The following is an 18,551-nucleotide window of genomic DNA, read 5'->3' as shown; positions in this document are numbered from 1 at the left end:
TTGTTCATCAAAGAAAAGTCTGCTTTTTTCTAATCCTCTTAGTTTGAAAAAAAAAAAAAAACGCCTGGCATTAACAGGGGAAAACAATAGAATGGCTACAAAATCTGATGGAAGGAGGTGGGGCACAAAGAGCTCCTCGCGGAACAAAGAGTAAGAGAGAACAAATATGAAGCATCCCCAACTGCTCATCTAACAGACGCGGGGGGTTACAGTCCTAAAGCAAATACATACGCTCAGCCCCTGAAGAACAAAAGGGCTTCCTGGGGACCTGGAAAAAACAAATCCTCCAAGAGAGAGCTTCAAGTTTCAAGGCCATTCCAGACTGATGTTATCGCTCGCGCAAAACCTCCACCAGGTAGAAAAATCAACAGCTGCTGCTGCGCTACAAAATCATGTTTGCTACGAATGGTCCCCCATCACCAAAAATTCTGCCATATAAAGACTGGATGTAGTTCAAAACCTCCTGTCCTGGGGACCTGCAAACAGATAGAGGACAACCCCAGCAAGAATCAAAATCAGATAAATGGATTGCAAAATTATCAGATGAGAGTTACCCAGGATTGAATTAATATTTTCAGGGAATAAAATGATCCACTCGAAAAAAATAAGCCATGTTATGGAAACTTTCAAGGAGATAGCATCGCAACTGGACAAAAGGCCATATGGCAAGGTTTAGAAAATCCATAATTCATTACGTTTGGTGCCTAGAACTCAAACTCCTGGAACATCCAGATTAAATGGTCCCTCATCCACACCCCATTCAAGCAGTTACACAAACCACAAAATAAATAATGAAATATCTCTAAACAAATATTATAAATATATGTTGATTCCTTTGATTCTCTCAAGGATTTGCCCATCAGAATCAAGCCCATTTGAAAACAAAACCTTTTGCAGCAGATGATTTTCTCACATCAAACACTAAGTAAGACCTTTTTAAAACTAGGTTTTCCCAAGACCTGCTCTTTAACTACCAGTTTCAGTGTTTTGAACAGTTCAAAGAGCTGGATTCTTAAGATTCACAACAGGATTTGTCCACAACTGTGGCATCAGAAACAAAAACCTTCCACGGGTCATTTGGTTCACAGCATAAAAAATAATCCCATAGAATGAGCATTCCCAAGAATATCAGTCCTAAGAATAGGATGTCCGTCTTATGGGAATATTTTTTATTGAACATTTCTGAGAATATCAGTCCTAAGAATAGGACGTCTGTCTTATGGCCATATTTTTATTTCAGTCCAAGTGAAAAAACATAGTTCAACATAAAAACCTAGTGGTGACCCTAGTGAGAGTCATAGTACACAAACAAGAAAAAGTCACCAATACAGAGATCGCGATTGTGTTGAAGATTCATATGATGTGGTTCATAGTTTTGGCGACTTTGGTTTAGATGATATATCATCATAATCATATGGATCTCATCCAGCATATCCATCATCTCAAGATTCTTAACACTATGATCCATATTATGCGTCTTATTTTTTATCCTAGTGGGTCAGGAATCTCAGGTTCTAGTGAGTCTTCTTCTACACACTACCCAAAGCTAGCCCCAATCCTAACTTATGGATATTATTCAGCATATGGTCAAGCAAGAGATTATGCACCTCCTATATCAATTGTATTTTCACCACAGTAGGTTTTCAGGAGCAACAATGAAATAATGTAAACATGGGTTTATTCAGCAATGTATTTCCACAAGTGTGGGGAGATAATTCCCAATCCCAATCTCAAGATAGAGATGTAGATTATGAAGACCCCTCCACGTCATTTTTTTTTGTGGTGACATGTGCTAGGTTATAAATTTATAATATTGTATTCATGTATTCATTATTGATATTTGATACCAATCATTTTTCAAATTCATGTATGTGTATATTGAGTATTGACTTATTTTTAGTAACTTTATGCCTTCAATTATTTGTTTCTTCATTTTAATTACGCTTCTACATCCTTTTACCCATTAAAGTAATGTGAACTATTAAAAAAAAAATGCCTTTTTTTGTAAACAGCACACTAAAATTGATATAAAAATCATATTGCCTATTAAAAAGCATTTGTAGGTTGAATAAAAGCCATTAAAATTTATTAAAAATTGCTTATTAATAGATTTCATGCTTTTTTTTTCAATTTTGGCATGGTTTTGTGCATGCGTGAAAAAAATTCATGACCATTACTCTCGCTTCCCGTTACATTGAAATACCTACCAAGATTCCTATATTGAACCAAACATTGAAATGGAAATCCTGTATACATTCCTGAAAGTCTTACAATGGGAATCATAGTAGTCAAAGATGCAAGGTGCACTGAGACATATAAGGTATTTGGAGCCGAGGCGTGAGGCAAAGGCGGGCGCCTCATGATGGTGAGACGTACAATTATTAAAATTGTGTACAATGCCTATTTGATGTGTAATTAATATAAAACGCATCAATAGTTATATTAGAATTTAAAATGCCACAATATTCAATATGACTACCAAGTACTAACTTCCAAGTGAAAAAACATAGTTCAACATAAGTAATTACGCATGCAAGATTTCAAGCTTCAAATTAGAAAATGAAATAAAATTGCCAGGCTGAAGGTCCAGAAGCATCTTTAATATCAAAAGAAAAGAGTACAATAGAACAGCAGCTAAATTCAGTAAAAAATGTTATGTATTAATATATTTTACAAAAATGTATAGTTTGTATACTGCATTTCCAAACAAATTACAAAACAGCAGCAAAATTCAGTAAAAAAATGTTACATATTAATTATAAAGTATGAACTTGCATTAAAATTCAGTAAAAAATGTTACATATTAATTATAAAGTATGAACTTGCATTAAAATTTAGTAAAAAATGTTACATATTAATTATAAAAGTATAAACTTGCATTAAACTACATAATTAATTATACATTATATAATATAACTTAGAGGCTTAGTGCAAGTTAATATTATAAGAAGCAGCCGGCAGGAGGCAGCAGAACTGAAGGATCGATTGGTTGAAGACGAACTCCTCCTGCTGGTTTCGGGCTGTTTTGAAGGGTCAAAGACGAAGGGCTGGGGCTGGGGCTGGTTCTGGGGGCACCCTTTTAACTACTATGATGGGAATCAAATAAAAATATGGCTGTAAGACAGACGTCCTATTCTTAGGACTGATGATTTGCACCAAAAATAAGAATATTTAGCTAAACATATTTGTTACCAAAAGAAACAATGACATAAAGATGGAGCATGATAAAACAAAGCAACTAAATTATTAATAATTTTTTTTAAAAGCAAATTCTCTTCTCAATATTAATCAATCTTACAAGCAAAAAACCACAATAACTCCAGATGCTTTTAACCAATTATCTATCTTATACAAACATTATTTTAAATAAACAACAACTGCAATCACTAACTCTTAGTTTCCTAATATAAGCCTCAATTTAATGCACTTAATTTCCTTCCAAGAGAAATATAAACTACTTCCCTCTATCAATATAAAGACATTCATTCACTAAATATTGTTCTAACAACCAATAGTCGCTTCAAAATTTCTCTTATACCCTATTTCATTCTATTTTTTCTACTTTGAGACTAAAAACATATTATGACCATTGATCCTGTTTATTTGATTGGCATAAGATTGTGTGAAGGCTCAAGTTTTAAAGCTCTCAATGCAACCAAAACAATAAGAAGAACCAACAATGACATTAACACAAAATTAACATAGAACAAGCAATTACAAGTATTACTATCAATTATAATTTTGAATTTTTTTTATCAAAAATCAATTTATTAACCTGCCATTAGTTAAGGCCAAAGCTTGAGCACATAAAAGAATCTTTTGGGTTGGGCAAGTTTGCAGGCCAACCATCTTTAAACAATATGAAATTATATGTGCAAATGGCAATGATATCAGGTCTTTACTTCAATCATCTAAAACTGAACTCTACCTCAAATATTTTCCTGATGAATAAAATCATAACTAAAAGAAGAAATGAAGAGCCAATCACTAATCATACTATAGGCAGCAATCAGCCTAGAATGTAAATATAGATAGCATTTGACTGGATTAGATGATAAAACTTGCAAAATAAATAAATAAATAATCCAAATAACACTGTTAATTTTTAAAGTTCGCAGAACTTACAAAGATGCAACTGTTATCTCACTCTGTGACATCAAAACAGAGCTTAGCCTCGTCCCAGGGACCATTGATCTCAAACTTGTACTCTTGAATTCTTATAAGCCAGTAAGGACACACAACAATGACAAAAACCAACAGAGCCAACAACAGTACAAAAAGTAATTGATGCCACATATATACGAAAGCCAAAGTCACAATCATCAACATATATGAGAACCATAGGTGCAACCTAAAAGAGTATTTCTTAATACAACAAGTCACCAGTGGAGCGAAGAGGAAGACCTGCAATGAGAACAGCATGATAGCAAAAACATGTAGTCTTGATGGGAGACAGGAAGCAATGAAAACTGAAGCCACAATAGAAGCATTCAAGGAAACAAAGCTGGTTAAGTTTGGATTATGTAGTGACCCTGTTGCTCCTACAGGAGATCCCGAATAGTCATGCCAGAAGAGATGGAGTATGAGAAGTGAAACAGTTACTGCCCAAATGGAGTCAGAGCTAATAGATCGTGTGAGAGTTTGATAGATTGGAGCCAGAACATATAACCCAGTCGTGAAAAAGGAAAATTTAAGAAAATAGCGAAAAAGAAGATTTAGGGAACACATTTCTTCGGTCAGGAGGAGAACTAAGAAACCTGAGACAAAAAGACTCACATCAAGAAACAAGAGGAGACTTTCATTAATGGTTGTTCCAAGAGTGTAAGTCCATACCAAGACAACAAGAGCAACGATACATATGTACTGAGAGATAGAGACTGAGTCTAGCATCACCTTGAGCATGTCCCGCTTAACAACATTGGCATTCATTACCATATCTTCAAGAAAAGATTCATCTGTGTAGTTGTCATCAAATCCAAATTGCATTCCTCCATATGCCACCTTTCTCCATTTGGGATGGGTCAGATTTTCACTGCCACTACTAGTTTCCATTACCATTCCACTTCTCTACAAAAGGTATATGTTTCTGTTCAAAACACCCATTGTCATTTTGACAATACTCATCTGGGTTGCCAACTGATTAACATGAAATCTCTTACTTTGAAACTAGAAAAATCTACCCAAGCATTTGAGCAATTTGGGTCTAAATCCCTGCACAGTATTGAAAATTAAAGTCACCAAGTTAGGAACTAGCATCTGCTAAAACTGAAACACTATCTAACTCCAGCAAGCTAGAAAGTTTCTATGCTTATGAAAACACACAGCCACACAAAAACACACACACAAATACACACATACACATGCACTACACAAATTTGTATAATACTTGTCAACTTAAAAAACAAAAAAAAGAGCAAATCTAAGCAATATACAAAGATTGCAAAAGGCAAATAAGCTCATTTAAAGCAAGCTGCAACAGTCAATAAGCATTGGTTAGATTGCACATTGCACAGATCACCTAATTTGTATTTACACTACTCATAGGCATAACTACTGCTTTTGATTTATTAGCATTTGCGCTTTCACATTTCAAGTTGTTGTTTTCATATTTGATATTGATTTCGCACATTGTTTGCCAATAAATATTGCATTGTTTTTTTATTGGTACCTTCAATTATTGATTGCCCATTGGAACTTTGAGGTTTGAACCATAGAATTCTTTTCTCTTAATCTTCCATGAATTCTCTTCAATCTCCTTTCCCCTCCAATGTCACACAAATCACCATATCAATTTAGCCCAAAAAAAGGTGCATAAGAACACAAAAAAAGATAATTGCAGGAAGTTGAGTTAAGAAAGTTGTTCTATGAAGCACAGGTATTGACAGAACATGACACAAATGAGCACATGATGAATGCTAAAAATACAGGACACTACACAAGAGATGCTAATTAATAATTATTTAGTATCATAGTTAAATATATTATGTATAGCAAATAGTAAGTTTCCAATATTTATATAACATTTTTTATTTAAAATATAAAATATAAATACATATGCATCTTTGTATTTCTTTTATTTTATAAAATTCTTAATTTCTCACTTGTTTCATTCTAAATTTTGACAATTTATTGTAACTTTCTTAAAATACCAAAGATTTCGTTGTTATGCTTTCATAATTATATTTTCTATGAATTAAAATAGGGTCATTATGCTCATTACAACACTTGGTGAAGAAATGAAATATAACCATTGTACATTTTTTTTTTCAGAGTCTGAAACAATAATCAGAAGAAATAGGACAAAAATTAGTATGGGAAAATAAAACTTATTCCGATGTGCCATCATTTGTATAAACATTTTAAAAAGTTAGAATAGAAGGGCCTAAAAGTGTTGATGAAATGTATAACATTATACACTATTTGTCAAAGTGTTCATAGTGTCAGAAATATGTTTGTGTGTGTACTGGGCATGATACCATCATAGAAATGTCGGGGCAACATATATTCGACTTCATAATTTTAAACTCAATTAGTATTTAAAATAAAAATTCAGCTTTTCTTAAAATCAAGTTTCTAAAACTCAATTTAAGATAAAATCAATTTTGTTTTTCCAAATGAAATTTTTAAATGCAGTTCAAGTAAAATACTAAAATTGATTTATTAAAACTCTTTGGGTCTCTGCTTGAATTACAAGTGGCTGCCTGATGTAGGACAAGAAGCTGAACAATGGATAAACCCCTTGTTGGAGACTAATTCAAAATAATAGGATCAAGGGTTGTGTTTAATTAATTAGTTTATTACATATGTTTAATTTAATTAGTAGTAGGATTGTGTGTATTTCCTCTTCATCTCTTCATTCTCTATCCCCCTCTATTCCTGATCTTCATATATTCTTTCTCTATTTTTTTTTTTCTTTTCCTCTCCTCTTACTCTATTCTTTCTGGAGATTAATTCAAAATAATAGGATCAAGGGACGTGTTCAATTAATTAGTTTATTACATATGTTTAGTTTAATTAGTAGTAGGATTGTGTGTATTTCCTCTCATCTCTTCATTCTCAATCTCCCTCTATTCCTGATCTTCATATCTTCTTTCTCTATTTTTTTTCTATCTCTCCTCTTCCTCTGTTCTTTCTAATTTTCCCCTCTCCTACTCTGTTCATGTTCTCTCTCAATTCTGGGTTTTGTTTAATTAATCACATATGTTTAGTTTAATTAGTAGTAGGATTGTGTGTATTTCCTCTTCATCTCTTCATTCTCTATCCCCCTCTATTCCTAGTCTTCATATCTTCTTTCTCTATTTTTTCCCTCTCATACTTTGTTCATGTTCTCTCTCAATTCTCTTCCCCCATTCTCTCTCCCGAATGTACGACAAGAAGCAAGACCGTGGGAAGATCCATGTTGGAGACTACTTAAGAAGAATTGGATTGATAATTGATGGGTTTAATTAGTAAGTCACTGTGTGTTTAGTATTAATTAGAAGAGGATTACGTGTATTTGGGGGTTGTTTGTAATATTTGTGTAGGGGTATGTTACACTACACTTCTTCTTCTTCTTCTTCTTCTTCTTCTTCTTCTTCTTCTTCTTTCCTAATTCAAACTCTCTCTCTCAAATGTAAGACAATAAGCAAGACCTTGGGAAGATCCATGCTACTTAAAAAGAATTGGATTGATAATTGTTGCGTTTAATTAGTTGGTTTGTGTGTGTTTAGTACTAATTAGAAGAGGATTATGTGTTTGGGGGTTGTTTGTAACATTTGTGTAGGGGTATATTTGAAACATAATGTAGTTTTAGGGGTTTATGTGTAATTTCATGTAAAGAGGCTTTCTTACAAATAGTGTGTGAAAGCCATGTTGTAGTTAGTTGTTGATGAATTTGAATTGGAATTGAATGTGAACTCCCCCCTAGTATCTCCTCTCTCCTCCCTTTCCTTCCTCTCTTTTATTTCTTCTAATTTCTCCATGGCTGCAAAACCTTGATGCTGCCCCTGCATCATTTGGTATTAGAGCCCAACCACAATCTCTTTCATCCATTTCAATTCCCCTATCTTATCTTTTCAATCCCTCTTCTTCCCCCTCTTCTTCTCTTCTTCCTTCCCCTCACTGTTCTGCAACTTCCATCTCCCTCTGCCGCTGCATCTTCTCCTTCTCTTCTTCTTCTTTCCTTCTCCTCCTCTGCTCTGTAACTTCACTCCCAATCTGCTGCTTCTTCTTCCCTCTTCTCTTCTTGTTCTCTAGCTTTCAGTCCACCCATTCTCCCTCACTCTTCTCCTCTTCTCTTCTTCTTCTTTCTTTTCTCTGTTCTGTTCTCTCACCCTCTGTTTTGTATTAATCCTCCCTTCTCTGTTCTGCTTTTCTCCCTTCTTCTTCTTCTTCTTCTTCCATTATCTCCATTAAGCTCTCCTTCTCTGTTACTCTCTCATCTCTTAATTTCTATTCTGAAATTTCAGTATTTTAAGAAATAAAAACCACCAAAAGGCAGTTTCTGAACTTTTCACAAATTCCAATCATGTCCTCAAATCTTGAACACTACTTTCCAGCAACCATCCTGCAACACCACCCACATCACCAAAAACAGAACCCTCCAAAACTCTTCCCCTCAAAATTTCATCATATCATCCAACCATTCATGTGGCTCCACACTCTGGCCAAACTTCGCCAGTCACCGACCCCTTAAAAATTCACCCTTGCTGGAGTTTTTTTGACATACAGCCATTACCACTGTATTCCCCACCCCCCTGATCTACCCTCGCCTAAAAAGTCATCTTTGAAGCACCATTGATGGTGGCCCACGCACCGGCAACTGCTAGTGAGAGTTCCAGTCTCACGAGTAATTGCCAAGCCACAATATTTTGATTTTTTTTTGCGATATTTTGAGCTGCAAGGAGATCTTTTAATTGTAGAGACACTAAATTTCAAGCAAGCACGATAATTTGGCACGAAACCCTAGAAACTGTCACTAGCAGCATCAAAAATCAGGTTTTTTTGCTGCAATTTGAGAGTTTTCTTCGTGAATTTGTTTCATTTCAGCAGGACAATCAATAACAAGGTGTGTTAAAGATAGTTTTTGAGAAATTGGGAGTAAAGGCTTGTGGGAAATTGTGTTAAAGGGTTGTAATATATAGCTGCATCATATGCATAATTCAGCAACACGGTGTCAAATTATAGGAAAAAGGAATGTCATTTGCCAAACTTTGGGTGTAATTTCAAGCTTTACAACACCTTTATCAAATGTGGAGAAAAGGTTTGCAAAATCATCATTGATGGAAGATGTCCAATGTATGTGGTTTCCATGAATGGAGTCATTAGTATGCAGCTTCATCCGGAACCTCACCCAAATCCTTATGTGATATCTTGGATTGATAACTCTATTGTACATGTTTATGAAAGATGTTTGGTTCCTATCCAAATAGGCGTTTACCTTGATAATGTTTGGTGTGATATCATACCTCTGAAGATTGGCCATGTACTCCTTGGTTCTCTTTGGTTAAATGATTTGAGTGCAACTTAACGACAGGGGAACACATGTCTTCCACTACAATGGGAAGAAAAGCATTTGAGGCCTACTCTACCAACCAACCAGGACAAAAAATCTGAGGTTAGTGATCATGTCAAAGTTACTTAAATTGAAGACACTACAAGCCAGCAATAGAAGTGCTTGAAGACATCCAAAGTATTTCAAACAATCCTATTGTAGAGTTTGTCATCCCTAATGAGTTCATTGATGGTAATTCTCAAGTCAAGTCTATGGTACTACCAATGAAATGTGGTTTCTTGTTTCATTCAAGCGCTAGCTTTCGAAAAGTCCAAGTTTGCTTCACACTTTTGATTCTCTAACATTTCAAGGCCGAATTTTTCTAACTGGGGAGAGTTAATGTAGGACAAGAAGCAAGACACTGGAAAGATCCATGTTGGAGACTACTTAAGAAGAATTGGATTGAAAATTGTTGGGTAAAATTAGTACGTTACTGTCTGTTTAGTATTAATCAGAATAGGATTATGTGTATTTGGGAGTTATTTGTAATATTTGGGTAAAGTAGGGGTAAATTTGTAACACAATGTAGTTTTAGGAGTTTATGTAATTTCATGTTAAGAGGCTTTCTTATAAATAGTGTGAGAAATCCATGTTGTAGTTAGTTGTTGATGAATTTGAATTGGAATTGGACATGACTCCCCACCCCCCGGTATCTCCTCTCTCCTCCCTTCCCTTTCCTTCCTCTTTCTATTTCTTCTAATTTCTCTTGGATTCTGATTTTCTTGAATTTCAGTCAAACAAAGAAAGAAAACAACCTGCAACTTCCAGCAAAATTACAGCATGCCCCTTGAATTCAAACCTTAATTTCCAGCCAACATTTCACAACACAATCCACGCCATTAAAAACAGAACCCCCTGAAACTCTAACCCCCTACAATTTCATCACTTCCGATCACTGCTGAAGTCTCACGTGCCCGCCAAACATCTTCCAGCCATCGCCCCCTCAAATCCCCAACTTCCTGGACTTATTTCTTCACACTGCCACCAGCACTTGACTAATCATCCCTTGATCTACCACCAGATAAAAATTCATTGGCAGAGGACCCTCCCCAACAGCGCACACACTCCATGCAGCAGTGATGCACATGAGAAGAACTGCCAGTCTCCTGTATTTTCCAGTTTTATGAGAATTGCTGCAGCCAAAAGACTTTGGAATTTTTCCATGATATTGTGATCTGCTGCATGAAATTTTGATTGCAGACACAATATGTTGCAACTTGCAAGCAAGCACAATATTACTGCCAGCATCAAAAGTCAGATTTGATTGCAGCATTTTGTAAATTTCCTAAGTGAATTTGTTTCATTTCTGCATGTTACTCAAGAGAAAGTGAATCGGAGATGGTTCTTGAGAATTCTGGGCAAATTGTGTCGAGGATTTTCCGTGATATATTGTTGCAGTATATATATATATATATATATATATATATATATATATATATATCTATGTATGTATAAATCCAGCATCATACGACAAGTTATTGGCAAAAAGGAAAAACATTTGTCAAACTTTGGGCACAATTCCAAGCTTTTTCACACCTTATTCAAGTGTGGAGAAAATGTTTGCAAAATCATCATTGATGAAAAATGCCCTATGAATGTGGTCTCTATAAACAGGGTCACTCTTATGCAACTTCATCTAAAACCTTGCCCAGAGCCTCATGAGATATCTTCGGTTGATAATGCTACTTTACATATTTATGCATACCCATGAATGCTAGCCAAGTACTCCTTGGTGCTCCTGGGTTGGATGATTTGTGTGTGACTCAAGGACATGAAAACATATGTCTTTCACTATAATGGTAAAGATATCATTTTGAAGCGCACTCTACGAACCAAGACAAAGAATGACACTATTGATCATGTTAAAGTTACTCAACTTGAAGTCACTATAAGCAAGGAAATGCATGAGTTTGAAGACATACAAAGTCTTTCAAACATTCCTATTGTTGAGATTGTCATTCCCGATTTGTTCACTGATATCAACTCTCAATTCAAGTCAATAGCTGCCAATGGAATGTGGTTTCTTGCAACAGTCAAGCACCAACTTTCAAAGAGTCCAAGTTTACTTCTTATTATGATCCTCCAACATTTCAAAATTCAAAACCAATTTTTTTCTAACTAGGGGATATTTAATTAATTAGTTTATTTTATATGTTTAGTTTAATTAGTGGTAGAATCATGAGTATTTTTGGGGGCTTGTTTGTAATATTTGTTTCTAAACAGATTTGGAGTATTAGTTGGAATGAATTTTTGGACCATAGGCAGATTCGCGGCAATATGTAGGAAATCTTGCCTGAAATACCGGCTGCTTAAAGAAAACTCACCCTGAATCAAATAACAAATGTATGTACATGTATGCCTGAGTGTGTCTACATATGTGTATGAATATATTATTTTCATTCAATTATTCATAAATTCAAAAAAGTATTATTTTTATTTTATTTTATATTATTCTACTAAAAAGGTTATGTTATCTATAATTATATTAAAAATATGATAAGTTATGTCACCTTCATAATACAAATGCATAATGAATTTTTTTTTTTTTCAAAAGAAAATTGTATGCTCTTTATAGTTCGCAGCACAGATTTGGGTCTTCAGCAGGAGGTGAATCCCCTAATGAGAGACCTAAATGCCTTGAGGCAAATTCAGGGCAGTAGGCAGGACAGGTAATTCTTGGCAGGATAGATTCAGGTTCTGCCCCTCCCACTCCAAATCCGCCCCATTTACATCCCTATGTCCATTCGTTAATTTAAATGGACAAATATATGAAGGGTGGTGGCAGCTACCCAAATCATGGTGGGTTACATTTGGTAAGGAATAGGAAGCAGACTGTTCAAACCAGCCATGGGTAACATTCCTTCTTAGAAGGAGAACTTTAAGAAATTGAGTATGGCAAACTCAATTTTGCACCAAAATTAAATTTAAAAATTTCGGTAGCTAGAATTCTGAAAAACCAAAAACTTAATTTTATTATAAAAATCTAACTTCTACTCAATTGCAGAAAATATTGAATGTTTATTTTTCTTATAGAAATTGAGTTTAGAAAAATCATAAATAGAGTTATCTAAACTTCACTTTGTGCAAGTATCCTATTTTTGAAAATAAATTAGAATTAAGTTAGACCAGATTTTAGGGGACAAAAAAACTCCAAGAATATCAACAACAATGAAGATTTAAGATTGGAAGGAAAAGAAAAATCAGAGGTTTGAGGGTAAGCGTTGAGAAGAACATCATTATTTTACCTCATTTTCAACTTCGATCCTTCTCATCTCATTGCCATAATCCCTTATAACATCAAAGTATTGATCAATCGCTAGCATTTGCAGCATCCCCACAAACTTCCTTCAGCAAACGATGTTTGCCCTACTGCAGCTTCTCCAACACAAATTTAAATTGTCACATCAAAAGCAAAAGCTCAAAAGAATTACCATGGTTCCCCTGCTATGGGTGGTAGAAAAAGCACATTGTGCATCAATAACTTGCATTGCACCACATCACAGCCAACAAAAGGAAATAAAGAAAAAGCCTAACAGAAACTAAATAAGAAAACCTCTTCAAAAACCCTTCCAGTTGTAGTCAACAAAGCATTATAAATTTCCTAAATCTCACTAGCCTTTCTTCACTTCTCCTTTTCCACCATCTAATCGAACTTCTTTTCTTTCTAGATCATCTTGTCCATCAGTTGTTGAGCTTCTAAACCCTTCCTAAACATTGATACTCTCTTTCTACTCCTTACCCATCCCATCATTCTCCAAGATGGAAACACCCTCCAAACCTTCAAGATATGATGGTGGCAGTTAAGGGTGTGCATAATTTGGTGAAAACCGAATTACCCGAAATAACCGACTAAATTCAGTCAGTTCAGTTCAATTTAATTTTAATTTGGTTCGGTTTGGTTTGGTTCGGTTTTAATTTTGGGTAAAATCAATTTTTTGATTTTTGGTTCAGTTATGGGGAAATTAAATGTCAATTAACCAATTTAATCGAATTATATTAATAGTTCACCAGTTAACCCGGTTAACCGATTATCTGCCTACCCAACCCAGTACCTGATGTATCTTCCAGAGTCCACACTCCACACTTCCAGCAACCAGGCCCTCCACCCTCTAGGCATCCAATGTCCACCGTCCAGCGCCCAACCATCCAGCTCTAACAAGCCTCCACACCAATCTCTGACCAACCAGTGCGCACTCCGTCAGTCTGTTGTGCTCACCCCTACTCCAAATCCAAACTTCCATCCCACCGTTCGAATAATTGGCTTTGAGATCGAGAGCTTGAGTCGCCTCGCCCTCGGCCCTTTGTTGTTGCCCTAGCCGTTAGGAGTGTGCAATCGGTTGGTTCGGCTAATTCGGCCAATTAACTGAACTAACCGAATTATTTCAGTTAACTCCATCCCATAACCAAACCGACCTAATTGGTCCATTTAACCGAACCATACCTGACCAAACCAAATTGTCAGGTAATTCAGTTAACCAAATTTATCTAAATAAAAGTAAAATTAATTATGAGAAAAAATTTCATCTGGGTTATTGGTAAGAGCAGGGAAGAACCGAAGGAGAAGAGAACAGGGCACCGGACTTCGGGTACAACAAAAGTAAGAAAACACAAATATAAAAAAAAAAATTAAAAAGGAACAAAGTTCAAATTCAATGAACATTCAAACAAATATGAACAAAGAACACAAAGATACCCATTTTAAAGAGGGAGACCGATCAACATAAATATAATAATTTGGAGGAAATATTCTCTCATGCATTTAATCAAACACATTGTGCTCATCTTAGGGTATTTTAAAATTTCAATAAACATCAAAATGCAAAGACTTTTGAGTTTCCAACACAACGGAAAAACGAAAAACCTGAAGGACGGAAGGTCTGAAGGAGTGCTGCGAGTCTGCGAGAGTGCGAGCTGCAAAGTTGGGGAGGTGGAGGCCGAAGTCCGAAGGGGAAGACTGGATCTGCCGATCTGGAACAGGAGGTTTGAACTTGCCGTCGCCGACTGTGTGCGAACTGCGAAGTGGGAAGGGAACTAGGAAGGGAAGATGAAGCTGAAGGGAATTGGGACTGGGAATGAGGCTGTGAGGAAGTGCCAGCTGCAGGCGAGGTTGCGACTTGCGAACTGCGAACTTGGGAAGGGAAGAGCGGAAGATGATGGAAGATGGAAGCGGTAAATAAGAAATTGGGATTTTGGAATGGCCGAATCCTGAATGGAACCTAGCGCCCAACCTAGCCTAAAAATTAAAATCATAAATCATATAATTTAATAATTTATATTTAATTATGAATTAATTAAAAATTCAGGTTATTCAGTTAACCGAAATATAAATTACTCATAACCAAACTGAAAACCAAATACTCGAATTTACCTCATTCTAAAATCGAACCGAACCGAACCTAACTATAAATAAACCGAACTAAACCGATCGAACTCGGTCGGTTAATTCGGTTAAAATTGAATTATGCTCACCTCTATTAGTCGTCACCATGTCGTTGCCCAAGCCCTCGCTGTAACCGTCGCCCTAGCCCCTGCAATGGTCGTCACCTCTCAAAGTCTCGGGTTGTTACTAAGTCATTAGATTTGAGATTTGTCATTTCTGCATTCTATACAATTAATATTTGTTGCATATAAGAACTGGTAGTTGTGATTGGCGAATCTTGTGTTGATCTTTTGTTTCTAGATGCTTTAACATTTATCATCTTGGTTCGATGAAAATTTTCAATTATATTTTAGTAATGTTTAGAATTTTGTGTGATTTGTGTGAACACTGGTTGTTGTTTAGTAGCTGCACTAAGTCATGACAAAAAAAAGTGTTGTGAATTGTGATAATCTAGAGAATTTCCGATACATCAAGGGTTTGTTTTAAATTCTTCCCTTCTTCATGTAGTTATGGATAAGATCAAGGGAGCTTTCACAAGAATTTAACATCCATCCTTGCACAAAAGTGGCTACAATCTTTCCCCATTGGGAAGCTAATTTTTTTTTACCATTTTTGCAATCAAGATCTAGAGTTAACTTGACTTGTAAGAGAATATGTGGGATGATAATGTTGGGATAGAGTTTCTCATGAAAACTAGTGTATCATAGATTTCACTCATTTTCTTTATATTGAGTATAAGATGAGTAGTGGGCTTTGGATTCATTTTTTGACTTAATTTTTGGGTTGGAGAACATTGTTTTTTGCCCTAAATTCCTTCTTATAAAGATTGTTTTTATTAGGTTTTCACTTTTGCACAGATCTCAATGATGTGGGGTGCAAACGAGCTTTCTTTGCTTCTTAATTTGTTAGATTCTTTTCAACCTTGTATGAATTTGTTTTAGCCCGCCCATTTGAGAGTTCTTATTTAAGATTGCGCTTTACTTTTTTTTTCAATATTGAAGGAAAAATGAGTAATGACTTGCCTATGGAGGTGGAGGTGGAGGTGTCGGAGAATGCAAAAACTACGCAAGGGGCTTCCCAACCTCAACCTTCAAATCCAAGCATGGTAGGTGAGAGCAATACTAATCATCCTACAAAATCTAATCAAAAAACGAGGAAGATAATGAGACCGAAATCTGAAGTGTGGGATCACTTCACTAAATTTGTGACCAAATATAGTGAAATTAAGGGTAAGTGTCATTATTGCCTTATTGATTAATCCTAAAAAAATGGTACAGGCACACTCAAATGTCATATGGTTAGATGACCACAAAATCCATATTTTGAAGAAACAAAACAGACACAACTAAATTATCAACCAGCCTAAAAAAATGTAGAGGACTCAGACACACAACTTATACAAATTGGAAATTTGACTAAGAAGCAATTCGAAAGGCATTATCTTATATGCTTATTGTTGATGAATCACCACTTAAATTTGTAGAGAATATGGGGTTCAAACTCCTTATGAAAATTGTGTGCCCTCGTTTTCGAATTCCATCAAGATAAATAAATTCTAGGAATTGTTATGACCTTTGCATAAAAGAGAGGTTAAAGCCTCCTCTCAAAGGGTGACTTAGATGACCTCGAAAATCTAGGAAAAGGTAATACTATATTTATATACATACATATGTATATATACTATCAAAAAATTTTGTTTGTTCATTGAATGATTAGTTATTATAACTTACAAGTACTTTTATACAATTTTTTAGAGTTGCCAAAGGTTGCATTGGAGTCCATAATTGGTGAAGAAGCCAATCAAAGAAATACAAAAGGGTTAGTTTCACATTGAGATTATGCTTAAGTAAGAGTTTTTTTCATAGAAATTACATGCTATCAATTATCATTATTGAAAATATATAATTTATTATTTTGGCTTATTGTTGAAAACTTGGAATTTTAATGGTTTGCCATTTTTATATATTTACAGCACAGGAGCTAAGGAGTGGGAGTTTGTGAGATAAGAAGTCATAAAGTGGTAGTTGATATATGAAGTCATTTCAATTTTTTTTCCCAGTTTTTGCTTTAATTTTGCAGAAGTAGTTTAGATTTCTTGTTGTTTTTTGTTTTAATTTTGCACAAACAATTTAAATTTCATGTTTGATTTGTAATATAATAGTAGGAACTTTGAACTCTTGAGAGTTGAGCCCAGTATGGACTCTGGACCCTCAAGAGTCGAGCACAGTACGGACTCTAGACCCTTGAGAGTCGATGGAACTTTATGGATTTATGTTGACAATGCTTCAACTAGGAATACATTTATTATATAATTTATATTTATATGCTCAAAGTCAAGTAGACGAAAAACTAGCAATTCAACAAAATAATTTGTTCAAAGTGAATTTAAGTGTTTGACGATTTATATGCAAGAGAATTCTCCTACGGCTGTTTGGCAAAAACTTGAAAGCCGATATTTGTCTAAATCTCTTACGAATAAACTATTTCTTAAGCAAATGCTTCATTGGCTTAAGATGGTGAAGGGTTCTGATTTGAACCAACACATCAATGCATTTAGTCAAATCATAAGTGATTTAATGCAGCTGATGTGAAATTTGAAGAAGATGATAAGGCATTGATGCTACTGAATTCCCTGCCAATGTCTCATACGTATGAGAACTTGGTTTTGACTTTGACATGGGGCAAAGAGACCCTGAACGTGGAAGAGGTGACAAGCGCGTTGTTGGGGTTTCATCAAAGAATGAAAGTCTGCGCTGAAATTTCACACGGTAAAGAGCTTGTAGTGAAGGGTAACGATGATCGTGGAAGAGAAAAAATTAGAAATTGATCGAGTCAAAAATCCCAAACCCAGTCCAAGAAGATAAAAGGATATCCGGTATTTTAAGTGTGGTAAAAAGGGGCACATAAAATTGGAGTGTCTGGATTGGAAAAAAAGGAATGCTAAAAAGCAAATGTAGTTCAAGGAGGAAATTTAGATTGTAGTGATGGTGATATACTTTCAGTTTTGTCGGGGTCAGATTGTCTTACGGACTCTTGGATCCTAAACTCTATGTGTTCTTACCACATGACTTTGAACAATGAGTGGTTCAACACTTACAGGTTGGTTAATTTAGGTTCAATAGTTATGGGCAATGATGTATCATGTAAAATCATTGGCATAGGAAATGTTAAAATCAAAATGTTTGATGGTGCTGTAAGAACTCTATGTGATGTAAGACACATTCCAGACCTAAGGAAGAGTCTAATTTCATTAGGAACTTTGGACTGTAATAGAATCAGCTACAAGTCTAAAAGTGGAATTATGAAGGTATATAAAGGCAATCTAATGGTGATGAAAGGGCAAAAGGTTTGATGGAAACATTTATCCACTGTTGGGCACTACAGTTATAGGTGGAGTTGCAATCGTAGATTATGAATTTGATAAAACCATCTTGTGGCATATGTAGCTTGAGCATATGGGTGAGCATGGTATGAAAAAACTGCACAAAAGGAAGCTCTTGAAGGGCATGAAAACATGCAAGCTAAACTTTTGCAAGTTTTTTTTCTTGGGAAGCAAAGTAGGGTGTAGTTTAAATTAGCTATACATAAGATGGAAGGTATTCTTAATTACATACATTTTGATATTTGGGGCTGGTGAGA

At 35.3% G+C, this 18,551-nt stretch overlaps 1 protein-coding gene across 9 annotated transcripts; it reads right to left on the bottom strand.

The window, feature by feature from the left end:
* Positions 1–42: 42 nt before the first annotated feature.
* On the bottom strand, positions 43–14,757 carry LOC131164695 (phosphatidylinositol N-acetylglucosaminyltransferase subunit C-like). 9 transcript variants are annotated; one of them, XM_058122094.1, is made up of 5 exons: positions 14,394–14,728; positions 5,669–5,755; positions 5,160–5,211; positions 4,126–5,067; positions 43–476 (listed from the first exon to the last, which is right to left on the bottom strand). In XM_058122094.1, exon 4 carries the CDS (start codon positions 5,056–5,058, stop codon positions 4,144–4,146), a length of 915 nt encoding a protein of 304 aa, XP_057978077.1. In that variant the 5' UTR covers positions 5,059–5,067; positions 5,160–5,211; positions 5,669–5,755; positions 14,394–14,728; the 3' UTR covers positions 43–476; positions 4,126–4,143. The 9 variants fall into 9 exon arrangements, 8 of the variants coding, with proteins under 8 accessions (XP_057978077.1, XP_057978074.1, XP_057978073.1 ...); XM_058122091.1 differs by having other exon boundaries at positions 4,126–5,211; positions 5,669–5,762; XM_058122090.1 differs by having other exon boundaries at positions 4,126–5,211.
* Between the last annotated feature and the right edge of the window lie 3,794 nt (positions 14,758–18,551).

This window comes from Malania oleifera, chromosome 9 (genome assembly GCF_029873635.1).
Source record: "Malania oleifera isolate guangnan ecotype guangnan chromosome 9, ASM2987363v1, whole genome shotgun sequence".
NCBI classification, from domain to species: Eukaryota; Viridiplantae; Streptophyta; class Magnoliopsida; order Santalales; family Ximeniaceae; genus Malania; species Malania oleifera.
Note: the sequence above shows the minus strand (reverse complement) of the source record. Positions and strands in the feature narration are given on the sequence as shown.

What these genes read in the sequence shown, in the direction of transcription:
- LOC131164695 (XM_058122087.1), bottom strand. Translation starts at nt 5,058, where the DNA reads ATGGTAATGGAAACTAGTAGTGGCAGTGAAAATCTGACCCATCCCAAA.